This window comes from Chrysoperla carnea, chromosome 1 (genome assembly GCF_905475395.1).
Source record: "Chrysoperla carnea chromosome 1, inChrCarn1.1, whole genome shotgun sequence".
In the NCBI taxonomy this organism is placed as follows: Eukaryota; Metazoa; Arthropoda; class Insecta; order Neuroptera; family Chrysopidae; genus Chrysoperla; species Chrysoperla carnea.
Window position 1 is genome coordinate 79475984 of NC_058337.1, and position 17588 is coordinate 79493571.

Sequence of the window (17588 nt, forward strand, 5' to 3'; positions counted from 1 at the left end):
TTAATGACCAAAACACTACTAAACATTATTCACAGTCGTTTTACCCCAGCATTTTTTATATGCAGTAATAAGGAAAAGGTTTCCTTTGGATATTATAAAATACCTTACGTTTGGAGTTCTTATAAAATTATTGAAATACCTCTCATAGTTAAAAAAGTATTTCAAAATTTTAGAAATAGCAAAATGCAAGATGGCCACAAACTTACCGATTCATTATAAAGAGGTCCTATACTGCAAGGTTTTTCAATTTAATGTTGATTGCTTTCGGATTAACTTACCTTTAAGAAAATTGATTTAGGCGTAGATCATCAAATTGTTTTCTTACTGTGAAATTATCTAACGATTGATAAAAGTGCAAGAGAAGACGACTGAACGACTTATTAAAAAGCAAAAGGAATGAAAGCAAATATTTCGATATTAATAGTTTTTAAATAGATTGTTTCCTTACTCTCTATTAATTTTACTTACACCCGTCCTTCAAATGCATTACGTGCTGCTGTTGTTAAACTATAGGTTTATATAAACTACTTATTCTTTCCGGTAGGCTTAGAAACATTTCCAAAGCACAAAACATTCTCAAGAAATTCGACGTAGTGGCAGAAAATGCAATATCTCTCAAAATTGTTAGATCATAGCTTAAAATAAAAACTGTGGAAGGCTTGTAAGAAAATACCTACGTGTGAACAATTAATTAGTAAATTCTTAAAGTTTCTGGTTGCTTGGGAGATTTTAGAACTACTGATGATTTTCCTTGTTGTTGGTCTATAAAATACTGGTTTGAACAAACATTGAAACATAAAACGTATACCACGTTAGTATCTAAAAACTACTGACGTGTATTGACGCTGATTTTTGAACAAAAAATTCTTTATCGACGATTTACGGTTTTATTGAAACGACAGGGTATCTTTTAGCTGGTAAACACAATAGGTACCTGGAATTTAGAAAAAAAAAACACACACACACACAAATTTGTATACTTTTTTAGATAATTTATTTTTCTTATTTTCATTTCTATAGTTACACATTTAATAAACCAAAATATTCTACCATATTAAAACAGGTAGGTAGTTTTTGTTGTATGTTGACAATATGATATCTAAAGCCTGTTCTACAAGTCAGTTGAATGCCTTTTGTTGGACAAAAAATGTAAAGCTCAAAAAAGTCCTTCTATTATTTATTATTAAGTCTGATATTCAAGATACATACAACTTTAATTGTAAAAGGCTTTAAGGTCATCCGAAGATACCACATTTTAGAATCGGAGATATACGTAGAATTAGCCTTAAAAATCAGTGAACAAAAATATTATCTAAATTTTAGTTTCTTCTTCTGGTTGGTTCTTGATATAAAATAAAAATTAAATAATTTTATTTCTATTATTTTATTAAGTGAGGTAAAATTTAATATATTAACATTCTACATAAATAAATAACTTAAAAATAATAAATAAATAAATAAATTGTAAATAATTTACATACATTTTTTAAATAACAGTTTGTTTTAAACTATTGAGCATCATATGAAACATACACAGTCTTAAAATTATATAAATACATTCTTTCTATTAAAAATACAAAAAAATTACGCACTCATTCCAAGTAGTTTTATGTCAAAGTGTCAAACTTAGTCCTCCCTGATAACACTAAATTACCATTTAATCTGCGTTTAAAACAACAGTGAAAAAAACTGCATTTTTAATATCTGTAAAGTGGACAAAAACCTTTGCCAAAATATCACAATGGAGTAAAAATTGAGGTAAAGTTATTGTCTAGAATCCAGTGCCTTTATTACAAGCCTGTATCCATATTTCGATCCATAATGTAACAAAGTTAGAAATTGGATAAGGCTCTTCCACCAAATTATTCTCCACTTAAAAATAAAAATTTAAAATCATAGAAAAAATTTTGTCAAACTCAGCAATTGAGACTTCGGACTCATAACACATTTAGTAATGTAGTTTAGAATCTATTTAATTTGTTTATTTTACGAATTTACAACTGAAATTTAATATTTAAGTATTTTCTATAAACTTTCTTTCAAGGGACAAAAGTTTTGTTTAATTGATATTTATTTAATTTTTATTTGAAATTAAGATTGCTTCGTTTTGAATCAGTGGAAATCGTTTGTTCCAAAAATAGAAGCAGAGAGGACGGTTTGAAAATTTTTACATTTTTAAAAGAATCAGAAGACAAAATATTAAATTATTGGACAAATAAATAAGCATTGTCACATTTATTAAATAGTAGCTACCCCAATTATAAATTTAAAATACGACTTTTTTTGACACATTTTCAACTCAAAGTAATTGAAATTGATATACACAAATAATACTTTTGGAAAATTAATACAAACCTATTTAATGTTAGGGGCTAATTTTGAATGTTAGGAGACAGCCTACTCTATTGAATGCTCAGAAGTATGTGGTCGTAGGAGTTATTTATCTGTTATCAATAATACCTCAGTTACTAACATGAGATATTTTTTAACCTCGACCTAAAACATACTTGGTTACAATTTTGAAACACCTATTACGCAGAAAATTTCGCAATCTGTATTATCTTTATCTTAAATATTCAATAGAGCTGACTGTATTCTGCCATTTCTGATAAAAGCGCTCGTTTTATTATTATTATGTATTTTGACACTATTGCTGTTTTTGGCTGGAATTTTATGATTTTTTCTGTATATGTATATGATTTTGAAGATGTTACTATGATTTTTCAGAAATGAGCCTTTAGTAAAAGTTAGCAATTTTATATATACTTTTGAGTAATTATTATTTGAGTATATCTTTAGAAAATACTAAGGAAAAATGTATTTAAAAAAAGAGTAAAATTGAAAAAAAACCGTACAAAAAACAGACACCAAAAACAAAATTTTGGAAAAAATATTATTTACAATATGCCACAAATAGAAAAAATTAGTTTAAGTTTTACTAAAATATTGTGGTAATATTTAAAATCAAAATTTACATTATATATTTCTGGCTGTAAACTTTATTCCATTATACCACTTCAGTTACATCGGTGTTTTTAGAAATCAGTGATTCCAACACCAACCATTAAAAAATTTGTCATTTATTAATTATTAGTAAAAATGGTAAGACTTCCAGGTTATTTCAAACTTCTTGCTAATACAAGTTTATTAATTTCATTGTATGTTGTAACCATTGCTGGACTCGATTTTGCTACTGTTAATTCTGGACATCCTAAATGCTGTGGACAATCAGGATTACCATCCTGACCATCTTTTGCCGCCTTCATATATTTGAAGAATCGTAATATATCTGGGTTATCCGATGTTGGTTTTCGAAGTTCGTTTAATTCTCGACTAAGTTGAGCTGATATCAAATTACTGTATGGTGCATATTTTGCAGGATTCGCGTACATTAAGCATACCATACGTTCACGACATTTTTCACTATGGTGTCCTATACCCATTTGCTTGAAGATCGCATCCAGTCGGGATAGTAATGGACTATAGAATGGATCGTATGACGTCAGTAAAAGCGAAGATGATGGTATTTTGTGGAATACTTTGAAATTTTGTTGAGTATTTCGTATTGGTTTATGGATGTAGTAATTTTCGTTTTGTTGAGGTAAATATTGGACTTTATGCCCGCCAGCACTGTACCTAAAGCAGAAACATAAACAAATTTAATTAATTGAATATCTTCGTACTAAAACATACTCTAAATAACAGATTGGCAAAATGAATATCATGTTAATAAAGTGCATCTTGAGAATCTACAGCATTTTCGAATCTACATGCTCCAGAATATTGTATAGATCAGCATCACGCCTTACCTTACGCGATTCATAGTCAAACGATTTGAAAATCAAATTTTTCTAAAGGATATTGAAAATATTGCAAAATTATATTAAAAAAAATTGAATGAACTTTCCGAGAGGGTGAAATAAGCTTATTAATCACTATGAGATCGTAAATGGAACTACGTACCTTATTCCTTTCATAAATACTTAACGTGTTAATTCTGTTCCTACTAGTTGGTCTTTTATATTAGCCATTCCCCAACTATTTTCAATCCATCCTACTTTACTTTAAGGTATTTCGAAGTTGTTGACAGGATTGAAAGAGTGTAGATTTTAAAGCTTATATTTTTCATATCTAAGAATCCTTGATTTTCAAAAATTTTGACTTTTCATTTACCCAATAAGTTTTTGGTATTAAAAACTACCTATGATTTCAAAAGCTTTGAGTAAAATTCAATTTCCATTCAAAAACCGTGAACTGTTTTTAATCAATTTATTTTCTTGCCATATTTTATGCTATAAGATCTATGCATTTTCATTTTTTTTTGAAATTTAGATATCTGCAAAAATTTTAGGAGTACATACTTGGAAATGTAATGAATGCTAGATTGACTGAAAATAAGTTTCTAAATAGTTCATATAAGTAATGGATATGAAAGTAGAAATGGTGTAACTGACTTGTCACGCATTTATTAAAAAAAATGAGGTACGTATACTTTATTTTGTGCCTTAGATATGTACAGTCTGATGTGTATTTACTTTGAATACACCAACTTTTCGATCTATGACATTAACCAGATATTCAATTTTTTGTATTAACAGTTAAATTAAATAATATTACTGAAAAGAAAATATCAAAATCTGAAAAAACAAAAGATGATAACTGAATAAAGAAAACATCAATTTATCCCTAAGCCATTGATTTCTAATATTCTTCTGTAGCAGTAATATAATAATAATTGCACCATAAAATCATTTTGTTGTTCATAACGTAAAAATAATGTGCAATTTATTGAGATAAACAGTAAAGAAAAAATATGGGTAAATATTGATTTTAAAAGTTATTATATTTAATGTCAAATTTGCTATCGATATAAATGTATGCCAAAGAAATTTCAGACAAATCATTATTTGGCTAGAATTTTGCAGTTATTGGCATTCATATATTGGTTTAAAGTTTTTTTAATTCTTCCGTTGCGTTCACGACTACAAATCATTGCTGTATATATTATGACTTATGTTATGGTGATTAGCGCCCATGAGATGGGACTCTACTATACATGTTAAACATGTTAAATAAATACGTTCTAAAATATATTATCGTAATTGTACGAAGCAATTCTTTCATACAGTAATAAATCCATCGGCCCGAGTTAAAATTTTAAAAGCTACTATGGTTGGACGGTGAACTAGGTTAGACTGTGAATAAATGCCTTAAGTATGACGAATATTGAGTTAAGCATAATAAATTTAGCTTAGTGTCTCACAAGTATCTTGAATAACATAACCATTTTCATTGAAAAATAAGCACTCTTCAATACAATTTTAAAAAAAATTTGTGTTTAAGTACAAAGAGACAAATAAAACTTTGATGCAACTGTAAGGCTGCTGTATTTACCACACAACATGATCAGTGATCCACTGATTCACATCAACTGACAGTGGCGTTGAATAAAAAGAAATGTAATTCTCATGTATATCCTTAGTCATCATTTATATTCTTTGGGCATACATACAGGGTTTCCCGAAAATTAAAACTTAGTCTTTATGAGCGTATTCCTTGAACAAGAAGTAGAACACACCCTATACTTTTTTCTCCAAAGCCAAACTTTTTAGGAGTTAAGGGCATCAGATCTAAATGCAATGTTCAGAAAAAATTAATCAATATTCTGAACAAAGTGTGAAAATTTGAGAAGGCCCACACCTTAAGGAAAACCTTTCCAAACTTCGTATCAGGGTTTATATAAACAAGGTCTTAGGTTTGATATAACTCCCATCTGGACCCGTGGAGCTGGAGGGGATGAAATCGTCAAAAGTGGTTAAATCATCCCTACCCAACAAAATTGATCAAATATTATTTAAAATGTCTTTTTAAGTAACTTTTGTAACTTGATAATCTTTGCTTAACCTCACCCTTACCAAACCTACTCATTACCGTAAGATTTCAAATATACCGCCATGCTTATATCTATAGCTGATATAAAATAAATTATTTATATAAAAAAATTTATTATATCATTTTTATAAAAATATATTAATTTTAAAATATAATAAAGTCTTGCCCGATGTTTCGGACCGTTTATTTTCGTTTTTGTTGAAAAAATGCGGAAAACAAATCATGAATATTCCCTATTCAATTTTAATCGCTCTCAGCTCCTTAATAATTGAAGCTTTAACAAAAGAAGTACAAGACATTGTCAGCCTAACATTGTTCAAGAAATCAGCTTTTAAAATTTGCGTATCTATTGGGGATTTCTTATGTAGGAATCCGATAGCAACAAGTATATACCATTAGTTGCTGGTTTTATAGCACTCACATAAATAGTTTGCTTCTAGTCAAATTCTTTTTAGCAAAAATTGATTACACGCTTGAAAAATAAATAAAATATGGTTGGAGGTCAAACTAAAATTTCATTACAACAATCAGTTTGTCGGAATTGAATTTTTCTTACATAAACAACAATAATGTCAATAATAAACAAGCAAACATTAATGTATTTTAAAATTGTATATTTCGATTATTATTGGTCTCAGATTTTGTAATCTATCATTCTGTTTTACTGATTTCATCTGAGTTGTGTATTGTTTTCAACCTTCGTGCTAGGATTTTGTACCTTAATTACCAATAATGTTTGCTATTGCAATGTCTTATTAAAATGTTACTTTTTATACTATGTATATATGAAATATACATAGTATATTAAATTTAGTCCCAAGTTTGTAACGCTTAAAAATATTGATGCTACTAAAAAATTTTGATATATCACCTAATTAGTTCATTTTTGGTTGTCCGTCTGTCAACTCAAAAAAGATATCACCGACTCCAAAAATAACAATATTTATTTGATATTAATTTGTTTTGGAAAAGTTTTTCTTTTGAAGTCGGTTTTCTTTTTGCTAAAAGTATTTTTTTATTTTGTGATTTTTAGTAAATCTGATTTAGTTAATCTGAAACTAATTTATTACTAAAAAAAAAATCATCGAAATCGGTTGGCGTGATATTGAGTTATTCGTCTTCTTATTGTCGTGCATACTTAATGCAAATTTAAGACTTTTATGGTTTTCACATGGATGCCGTTGTCAGAACTCGACCAAAATGAAATGGGACCACACGAGAAGCACTAGCTTTCAAATAGATGAAGAATCATCACCATCGTCTCACCCAGTCGGTTCACCCAGTGAAAGTTCTGAGGTAACTCACATTAAAAAAAAAACTGATGAAGTTTAATTTTTTTTTAAACTGGTGATGAGTTGTGACAGAATTGCGAGATGACCTTACAACTTATTTCGCTATTTCTTCATTACTAAATTTTTAATCAGAACCGTGCTACAGAATCTTCTATGAAGAAGTCGAAGTCACACTTACTTTTTTTATGTTATATGTTTTACTATAACAATATGCTTCGTGTATTTATAAAATGAAGGTGTATGTTGTGTACACATGAACCGATGTGGGAGTATTAGTTTCAATGAGAGTAGAGTAGTAGTAGAGAACTGCGTGTATAATATGTATATAGTCTTTTGTTTACCTTCATCGTATAAATCCGAAGCAGTTGTTTTTTTCTTAATTATACCGAGCATTCTAAAAGCGTACAAAATTTGTTTGCAGATTCCAATAAGGCTGCCATTAATTTCAATAAAGATTTTCAATTAAATTATAAAAATCGCAACATCGCGATATAATCTAAATGACTACGACGACACCATCGTCAAATCTTTTTATTAACAAAGAATTCCAATAACCAGAACCAATAAAGAAATCAACTTTAAGGTTGGTGTTTACAAATATGGTCTGAGTACAATCGTAGGCGTTCGGAAGATCTTATATCACTTCCAAGGGCTTCTGTTCGCAAAGTTGTTGCGAACCTAAAGTCCGACCTAAAGTCCGTCGATGTCAAAGCTCTCTTGCTGTTCTTAAACAACTGCAAATGGTTCATGGAGTAGTGGCCGGGGATGGGCCAACCCTTTTTCGATATCACAACGGACCGTATGGTCTAAGTGTGTTCCATCCCTGGACAGCCACTCTAACCTAACCTAACCTAACCTAAGGCTGGTGTTGTATCAGGTACTGTGTCAACTGAGTGAACTGCTTTCCTCTCTCTAAGTGACTTGACTAAACTAATCACTGTTCGCATTTAAAAAAGAATATTTAATTGGTGGACATCATGTCCTATAGTCTAAATTTAAGGAGCATATTCATGATCAAATCAATAAATACAAACATGTGATCAGATCCTTAAATATTTTTGATAAGAAATATTGAATTATTTGATCAGAAATGTATGTACTTACGCATGTACGTTCTTTATATGTATGAACGAAACAAATCTGAAAAAATGGGTGTTCATTTAAAAAACGAAGCTTGACACTCAGTTGATCATAAAACCGGGGCCTACTTATAAAAACCCTTAAGAATTTTCCCCCTCCAAATGACCAAACTTTTGTACAAAACATATTTTTTTTAAATGCGCGCTTTACAACAGAAAAATTTCTGGGTCGATTAAAATAGCCACTCTCTCTCTCTTCTCTCTCTGTGCAACTCTCTCTCTTTCTCAAATTATTGCTCAAGGGCAAGTTACTCGTAACTCTATGTGAATAAGTTCCCTTTACAGTAGGGATTGGGATGTTTTCGTATAAAGTATTAGAGGACCGGGTCTTATACTCCACAATTTTCCCAAAATTTTACTGAATAGTGTCGGAGATCAGGGGAATGCTCTATTTTCATATACTCTTTGAGCTTATTTTATAAAAAGAAGTTATTATGAACACGTGATCAGAAACGCTCCAAACTATGGTTACTGGAAGAAAATCGAAAGGTTCGAAAGAAAAATAAAAAAATTATCGCACATTGAAAGATATTATAGAAATTCATTTTTTTTTTCTTTTTTTGAAAACTTCCACCCTATAACTCGGAAACGAATTCTTTGCGGACATTATTTGTTCATTGGAACTTTTTTCATATTATTTGCTCAAGAATATCCTCTTAAATTTTTATCTTACTTAGGAAATAACTTGTATATTTCTATTGTTCACAAAAACACAATTTATTTACTGCTTCATGTGATACACTTAAAATTATTTTCTTCGCCGTGCGTTACACTATTTATTCGTTCAAACATTTTGACAAAAATAGGCTGTGACCAACGCATGGGTACACAAACGGGTATACAATAGAGTTGTCAGATATCGATCCGTAAAATTGGTGTGATGTAATTTATGGATGGCCCCTTAGTAAACAATTAAATATTATCTTTCTCTGACATATTTCTCTTCTAAATAGCAAAAAAAATCCAGTACTCTTGGCAGTGGAAATTTTAGTGCCAAAAAAACTGGTAGGATTCAAAGTAACACTCTGTTGCTTTAATTTACAATATTTCGAACAACTTTTAGAATTGATTTTTTTTGAAAACTCACGGAAATCTATTTTTAAAGAAATATTTCAAGTAGAATTGTCTTGATTTGGAAATAATTTCTTTCGTTTGGAAATGAGGAAGGAAATCTTCAAAAAAGAAGAATATATAAAATAAGAATGGAAGAAAAAACTTATGGAATACCCGGTGCGTGTAGATACAAAATGTTATTTTCTGCAATACACAGCATTTATGAAAGTAGGTACTTCACAAAACAATGAAATTTTTTCTGTAACTTGTTCTTCTGTACCACCCCGTTTTAGCTCTAACCCTCTACTTTAGAAAGAAAATCAATTCACTTAACGTAATAAATAGTCTATTCATTTACTAGAAATCTGGAATGTTTATGTATATTTAATTTTTAATTATTAAGTGGAGTAAAGAAAAAGGTATAGAAAAATCACTTTTTCAGCCAGTGGTTGTGAAAATGATCTGTATCTCTTGGGAGTCATGATACGATGATTTTCCTAGAACTAACTTCATGCTATAATTATATACCTGTTCATTGCTTGTTGTAAGCCAGACATTGCCATTGCTGTTTGCATTTTATTCATACTTTGTTGTGGATAGCCAAAGCTGGAATCTCCAGCAGCTGTATAATCTTGTAAGCTATTATCACCAGTACCCGTCGGCTCATCAGGTGGGAAATCTGTATTTGCTGGATCTTTAAAATCAAATTCATCCATTGGTTGCCCATGATTTGAACTGCCAGATGCACCAGAGAAACTTGATAAACCTTTTCCAACTAATTTACCAAGACCACCAAGAATGCTTGGTAAGAACATGGCAATTATAACGGATTTGACAATTTGCGCCCCTATGAACACAGGCAGCAGAAGTTTCTTGAGACCGAATGCTAAAAATCCCAGGCCGAAACCCGTCATAAATGAATTACCGGTACGTACTGAAAGGTGAAAAATGGGTTAATGGTGCAAGGTGAAATTTTATGTGTTTGTTTGTCCCATATGTCAACTTGGATCACGCTGCGATAAAATTATTTATTTATTCACAAAAATATATTTTTCCAATCGAAACTGTGAATTTTTGGTGCTACCGCCAGAATTTATTTCGATCGGGAAATATAATTTTCGTTAGTTACTACTACTTTTGGGTTCAAACATATACACATGTTTAGGCATGAATTTGTGAGGTTAAGTGCGTGAATAAAGTATTTTCAGAAATTCTGTTTTTTATCATTTTTTCTATACAAGAATATTTTATCATAATTAGCGAACCATAAGTATCCTTACTTCGTTGAATATTGAATTATTAATCGATTGAATAAATTTTTCATAGTTAAGCAGTATACACATGCGTTTGGTCTGAAATTTATCATCAGACTGAAAGTTATCATTTTTTGGGTATGAAAATTGCGTGTATTCGGGAAAATCTGGATTATATATCAGGATATCTCCTATGATTTGTTTTGATAAAAAAAATGGTAAAACTGAGATCATATTAGATCATGTTCTATTTTTGTAGATGTACAATTTTTCGTCTCTGTAGATTTATTTATATCTGCTTACATCTACTATTTGATGTACAGTAGTTCATCTGTGTACATTAGAGTACATCAACGTATATACATGAGTGTTGTTCGACATTTATATCAACAGATGTAGTTTACTTACTTACTTGTTCGATTTTAATTGCACACTCATAAACAATTACTTTTAGGAAAATGCTCCAATGTTTAAATTCGAGGAACATATTACGGGGACCTTCAATTTGAACTTGACTTTAAAATTCATTTAAAAATCTACTCATAATGTTCAAAGTAATATTAAATAGAATATTTTGTACGAGAAAATTCATTATATATAAAAAACTAACGTAAGTATTGCTTGAAATATTTAAAATGAATTTACAAAGCTAACAAAATTACTTTTAGCTGCTTAACGATGTTCCAGCATGGTATTTGCAGTTTCTATGTTAAAGCAATGGTACAATTTTTTTTTCGACAGAATTTAACGAAAAATTAAATTTAAGAATTTAATAATGCTTACTATTAATTCCCAAAGTTTCAGAAATTTTGACCGTTTCAAATGGGAAATAATTATGCCAACGTCCCAATTTCGATCAATTTACGTCAAAATTAATATCTCGAAAGTGAAAATTAATTTCTAAATTTTTTTTTTAGAATTGTATTGTATAAACATTTTTTTCTACTTTTCCTTCAATATATAATAATATCATAAAAAATAGTTGGAGAGACCGGACATTTTACATGCTTTAAATGGGACATGACCCTCAAAATCGCGAACTTTGTCTTTAAATATCTCGCGATCTAAACGGTCAAAAATTATGAAATTTTAGGAATTCATAAATAAAGCTATTATAAACCCGAGAAAAAAAATTCGGCCAAATCTGTCGAAAAGTGATTTCATGCTGGTACTACCTTAATTTATAAGGTTTACAGCACTGTCTCTTTAGGATTCCCATTTTCGTGAAGTACCATCATATTAATTTCTATACGAATTCGAGAAGTGCGATCGGGCATTGGTAATGTAAGAGGTTTGTTAAATTAAGTGTAATTTTAAACGTTCAAACTTTTTGCGCATCTCAATATGCTTCCGGGTAATCCATGTACAAAATTCTGAACTAATTATCAGCGGCTCTCTCTTTAAGGACCAAACAATTCTTGGTATATGTAATTTACACAAAGCAAATCTCAAGTAGAACTTTATGGTTGGCTAATTTAGGCTCATTTTTTTAAAACACAACAGAATATCTTTTAAAGTGCATTTATTTAAAGCATATGCAATGCGTGATGGATAAAAGCAAACAATGGAAGAATGAATTTTGCAGCGATTTATACATTATGTGCGCAAGTGATTTAAAGCTGTTTTCTTATATGCTAAATTCCTTTATACTTACACTTAAAAAATCGGGATACTTGTTTACCACGCACGCGTACCACATGGTTTTTAATATATTTCTTATAAATACTCATAACAATATCTTGAAATGATTTTGTACTACGTTTTTCGTTACTCTTCAAAGCTGTTGTTGCTTCTGAACTATTCGACGACGTACTTGTCTCATTAATTTTATCAATTGTAATTGTTCCATTAAATAATGAAACATGATCATTTTTTACACATTCTTCTAATAATTCAATTAATTCAGCTTGTAATGATGTTAGGTCCGCATTTGTTATATTAATTTCTTCTTTCGATCTTTCGATTGTTTGCGTATAATTCGTATTAATTTTATTTTCTAATATTGTTAAATTATTATTGTTATGTTGACTTATTTGTTCATTTAGTGATTCTGTATTAATGAACTGTATTGTACAGACTAGAATGAATAGTATAAATATTGAAAATTTTATAAATATTTCATCATATTTTCTGGCCATTTTTGTATATTTTGCTAGAGTGATGGTCCGTTAATTGGTGTTTTGGATTCTATGTGAATATATGTCATTGAAGGATCATATTGATTTAATATGTATTTCCTGAAACAAAATAAAAATGACATTAACTTTATGGTAAATACTATTTGCAAATTTTTGTCAAATAACTATTTTCTAACATCAAATAAAAATTATTGGTCATTTTCGAAATCTGTAAAGAAATTCAAGCATATATTGTAAGCACAATTTTTACAATGATTCAGTAAATGTAATTTATAATAAAGGCAAATTTATTTAGCTCAAAATATTTAGAAAGGTTAAAGCTATTATCAAATGGACTATATACATATCATGCCATGACTTTAGCTATATGCAGATAATATATTAATTATAGTAAAAATGTGAATATATCGTCATATTTCATTGTTTACAGTCGAATGTGCTTGACTGCAGTTTTGCAGATAGCTGCGTGCAGACTGCAGTCAGATAAGTTGACTGTAGAAGTCATGAATCTAAGTGTAAAATCCGACTTTTCAGAACAGAATTTACCAACATAATTTACCAAATTGTAGGAACACATGTTTTGGTAATTTGTGAGTTACCAGTCTTTATATGGGCTATTTTCTAACCATTTCTCGTAATTTGAAGTCTTTATTTTCGGGCACACAAGCATCGGCGTCGATTCAATAGTGAACCTAACGCTCGTTAGGTACACGGTTCAATGTGTTGTAACACCAGTTGAAATTAACGCCCTTCTGCACAAATACATTTTACATAATGTACAGCTTGTTTGTTCTAGAAACCAGAGCTTTTCCATGTGATGTACTAAGTACCAGGCTGATAACTGTTTGGAATGTGGCCACTAACCAAAACAAAGTAAAGGTTGCTTTTCTTAGACTTACACCTTACAGTTAACGACTGGTCAAGCCATAATATGGTGGTACCAAGATTTCAGAAATACAGATTGCTTTGACAAAATAAAATTTTTTTTTGCCTTTTTCAAATCTGGCATTCATTACGTTTCCTTTAAAAAAGCGAGGCTCTGGATACTAGAGTTCTATCAAAACTAAGTGGCACTGAACAAGAGAGAGTATAGATACGAGTGCACATACATATACATCATACACTCTCTCTTGCTCGGTGCCATTTTGTTTTGATTTAACTCTACTGTAATTATTTGATAATTTGGCAGCTGTTATAGTTGTGTTGAGTTTGGTGAAACACAAGGAAATCATGAAAAAACATTATAATATGGTTAACATGGTTAACTAATCAGTAACTAGTATAAGTGGGTAGACTATAGTTTGGAAGCTATGACTTCAAAACATGTAGATCACTCAGACCGTAGGATAAGGATAAGTAAGTAGGATAAGTAACACTTCTAAAACAAACAAAATTGCTTTGTTTTCTCAGAAAATCAAGCTATTTAAACCTTTATGCTACTTGCAACCATTATACCAATCGTTTTCCAATGCTTTCACTTTATTAAAAGGCATTCGAAATTTGAAGTACTTTATGACTTGGGTTGAATACCGCTCTGTACTGTGTACAGACATTACGCTTCGAAAAGATGATTCAAAACTATTTGAAGTATTTTACAAGACTCAAGTATGATTGTAATAGCAAATAACTAATTTAAAAGTTCAAAATATTGTATCATAAATCAGGCAGTCAGTACAAACTAAAACAATGCTATCGTTATAATAAAATTATTATTACACTATTAAATTTAATTAAATTAAACGGGTGGCTTTTAATTGTTCATATAATATTATAAGAACAATAATAAAATTAATATAAATATCATCTAAAAACAGAAACTAAATTAAACATTTAAAATACAAAACACAACTAAAAAAACTACAAGATGCTACAATAGAATGATTTTATCAATGTTACGACCGAAACCAGTGTTCAGGAAAACGTTTAGAGAAATTTGAGTATTATTTTTTTTAGTAGAAAAATACGTTGCAACTACATAGCTCAGTTACTTAGAGCATTTGATCCAAAGGTTGGAACTCCGCTTACGTGCATTTTTCTTCAAATTCAAGGCACCGATGGTAAATTCGCAACAAGAATATTGAATAATTTAATAATAATTTTTTTTGATATTCAGACTATCAATTTTTTAATGCCTAAGCAAAAAAACTTTTATCATTTTTATTTAATAAATAATAGCTTCACAGGAACCAGTTACTGACAATAGAGGGATACAGGTGGGTTAATTTACAAAATAGTTTAAAAATATGAAATAAGATCAAAATATAATGTATAAATCTCTGCGGTCACTAATGACCTAGTTGTTAAAAGAGACTTTAAATAAAATGAATAAAAAAAAAAAATCAAAATAAAACACATCAACATATACAGTAGAATCTCGATAAGTTAAAGTCCAAGGGAAACACAAAATATTTTAAGTTATAGAGGTTTTAAGTTATCAAGTGTCTATGTTAGGTAAAGGTTAATATAGAGGTATGTACATGTTTCTATGTACCCTAGTTAATATAGAGGTATGTACATGTTTCTATGTAGTTACTGAGGGCCTATACAGAGATTATTTATTTAAGTTATAGAGGTTGCGTCTTTTAAGTTATAAAGGTTTTGGGCTCTGATGGGAAGGGAACATAGTATTTTTTGAAGTAACAGAGGTTTTTATGTTACCGAGGTTTAAGTTATCGAGATTCTACTGTATATCTTAGAATTGTACTCAGCTTTCGTACTTGCTAGTTTAGAAGTCCAGATGTAGCAAGCACAATCAATTGCTCCTGGCTTGGATTTATTAGTAAATAATCACTTAAACAGGTTGAGCCTCTCTAATTTTTATAAAATAGGTTACATTTATGTGATAACGCTGGAGAAAATTTTGAGTTTTTAATCCTCTAACAATTACATACACCATTGTATAAATAAATAAAAGTTTGCGATACTAATGACCCTATTTTTTGAGTTTTATTAAGTTTTTTCGACGCTGCCATCATATTACTATTTTTTGAGAGTCGAATTCCATGATCAGATAAGTAATATCTGTTTATTTGTCAGCAAATTCAAAATATTCAATATAATCAAGTAACGTCTAGGTTAAACTATTGCTGAGTAGTTTAATCAGAAACTACTCAGCGATTTTAAGCAAGTATTTTCATTACTTAAACATGTATCGATTTGGTTAATTAATTAATACTAAGTAGTCTGTAACGGAACCCCTATTATTTATAGTGAGTGTTAAATTAAGAATAAAACATTACAGCGATTCCATGGTTTTTTTAACATTCTGTAGTAGAAAAAGATGAATGTATTTAATGACAGTCACAGCATGGGAATACAAATTAAAAAGTCCTAAATATTACTTTCATAACATTTTGTGGTTATAAACATTATAACATTATTTTCCTCAGAAAATTTAAATTATACAACATTTAAAATATCTTTCTTCATTGAATAATTTAAATGGTTTATAATGAAATTCTATATATTATTTAAAAGTTTCTCTCCTTCACTACACACTGTCCACAAGAAAAAGACAAAAGGTATGCTATTTTAGATATTTCATTTGTTTCTTATATTTACGAAAATTTTATTAGAGCTGAAAAGACCGTAGTGTCTCAGAACAAAACAACTATTTTTTGGAAGTTTCTCCAATTATAAAAGTAAGTATGTTTTAAATTCAAGAAAATTTCCACTGTGGAAAGTCTAATCCGCATTTCATTAACTTATTAATTAATTATTTTTGTTTGTTTCTTAAATTTTACTAAACACACTATGTCTAGAGCACATATGGACCAGTTGGTAAAATGACTTAACGTGAGTTCAAGAAACCCGCGCTCGACTATTAGTATGTGTGTTTTTTTCAATTCTCTTTAATTAAGATTAATCCGACAGGTTATTTGTCTTTATATTTTGCGCCATTGTGTAAAGAAAAAATATTAATAGTAATTGAAAGACTGTGATGTTCAAAATACACTTGACATGCTAGCAGTTAACTAATATTGCAGTCCAATCCAGATATATCCGATAAAATGCCTAGCCATTATCTTTATATCATGGTTCTAACATTAAAATACAATATTAGTAAAATTTATATGATAAATTAATTATTATTTCCTTGCATCACGTCAGTACATAAGAAAACGGATAGCTTATAGTCACTAATGTGGTTTAAATTACCGGGCTTACATTAGGTGTGTATTTATATTAGATACATATAACTTTTTTGTGTTTGTTAATTACAATCATTAAAAATTCAATTTTGCTTAGTGATGCGAATTTAATCGGCATGCTTGAAATCAAATAATTTTATGAAAACAAATTTTATCCAGGAGACTAAATGGTTTTATCGAGATGATAATCATCAAGCGTTTTTTAAGTGCACGATAAGAAATTTTTGGTGGATATCACTATGTCAGTATCGGTGTGAACGCCATACTGGGTACTGTATTGAGGGAATAGTAACTTTAGCAATAGTTATAGCGGATCCCACTATACTCCTGGTAAAGTCCAATTCAATGCTGTAATATTCTTTATGCTAACATAGGTACTACCTATAGTATCTGTCTCTATACCATACCAGCTTTGTAGTAAACGCCATGCATTTCTTACCGTGTGGAACGTTCTCCTCTACGTGATTCGAAAAAAATAGAATAAAATAAAATAGAATAAATTAATTTAATTGTACGTAATGAGAAAATGATTAAATGGTTTCGGTTTATACAAGTGCCCTTCATTTTTCAACACTTTTCATAGCTCAAAATTTCCTGTCGTTCTTATACCCCGTATATATGAAATATATATCAAGGTATGCTAATTTTAGAATCAAGTTTGTAACGCTCA

The 17588-nt window shown here is 29.7% G+C and overlaps 1 protein-coding gene across 1 annotated transcript; it reads right to left on the minus strand.

Moving 5' to 3' along the window:
* Window positions 1-3116: 3116 nt before the first annotated feature.
* On the minus strand, window positions 3117-12365 carry LOC123305933. The gene is made up of 3 exons (XM_044887775.1): window positions 12284-12365; window positions 9905-10262; window positions 3117-3636 (listed from the first exon to the last, which is right to left on the minus strand). The coding sequence occupies exons 1-3, from the start codon at window positions 12357-12359 to the stop codon at window positions 3117-3119; spliced, it is 954 nt and encodes a 317-aa protein (XP_044743710.1). The 5' UTR covers window positions 12360-12365.
* Between the last annotated feature and the right edge of the window lie 5223 nt (window positions 12366-17588).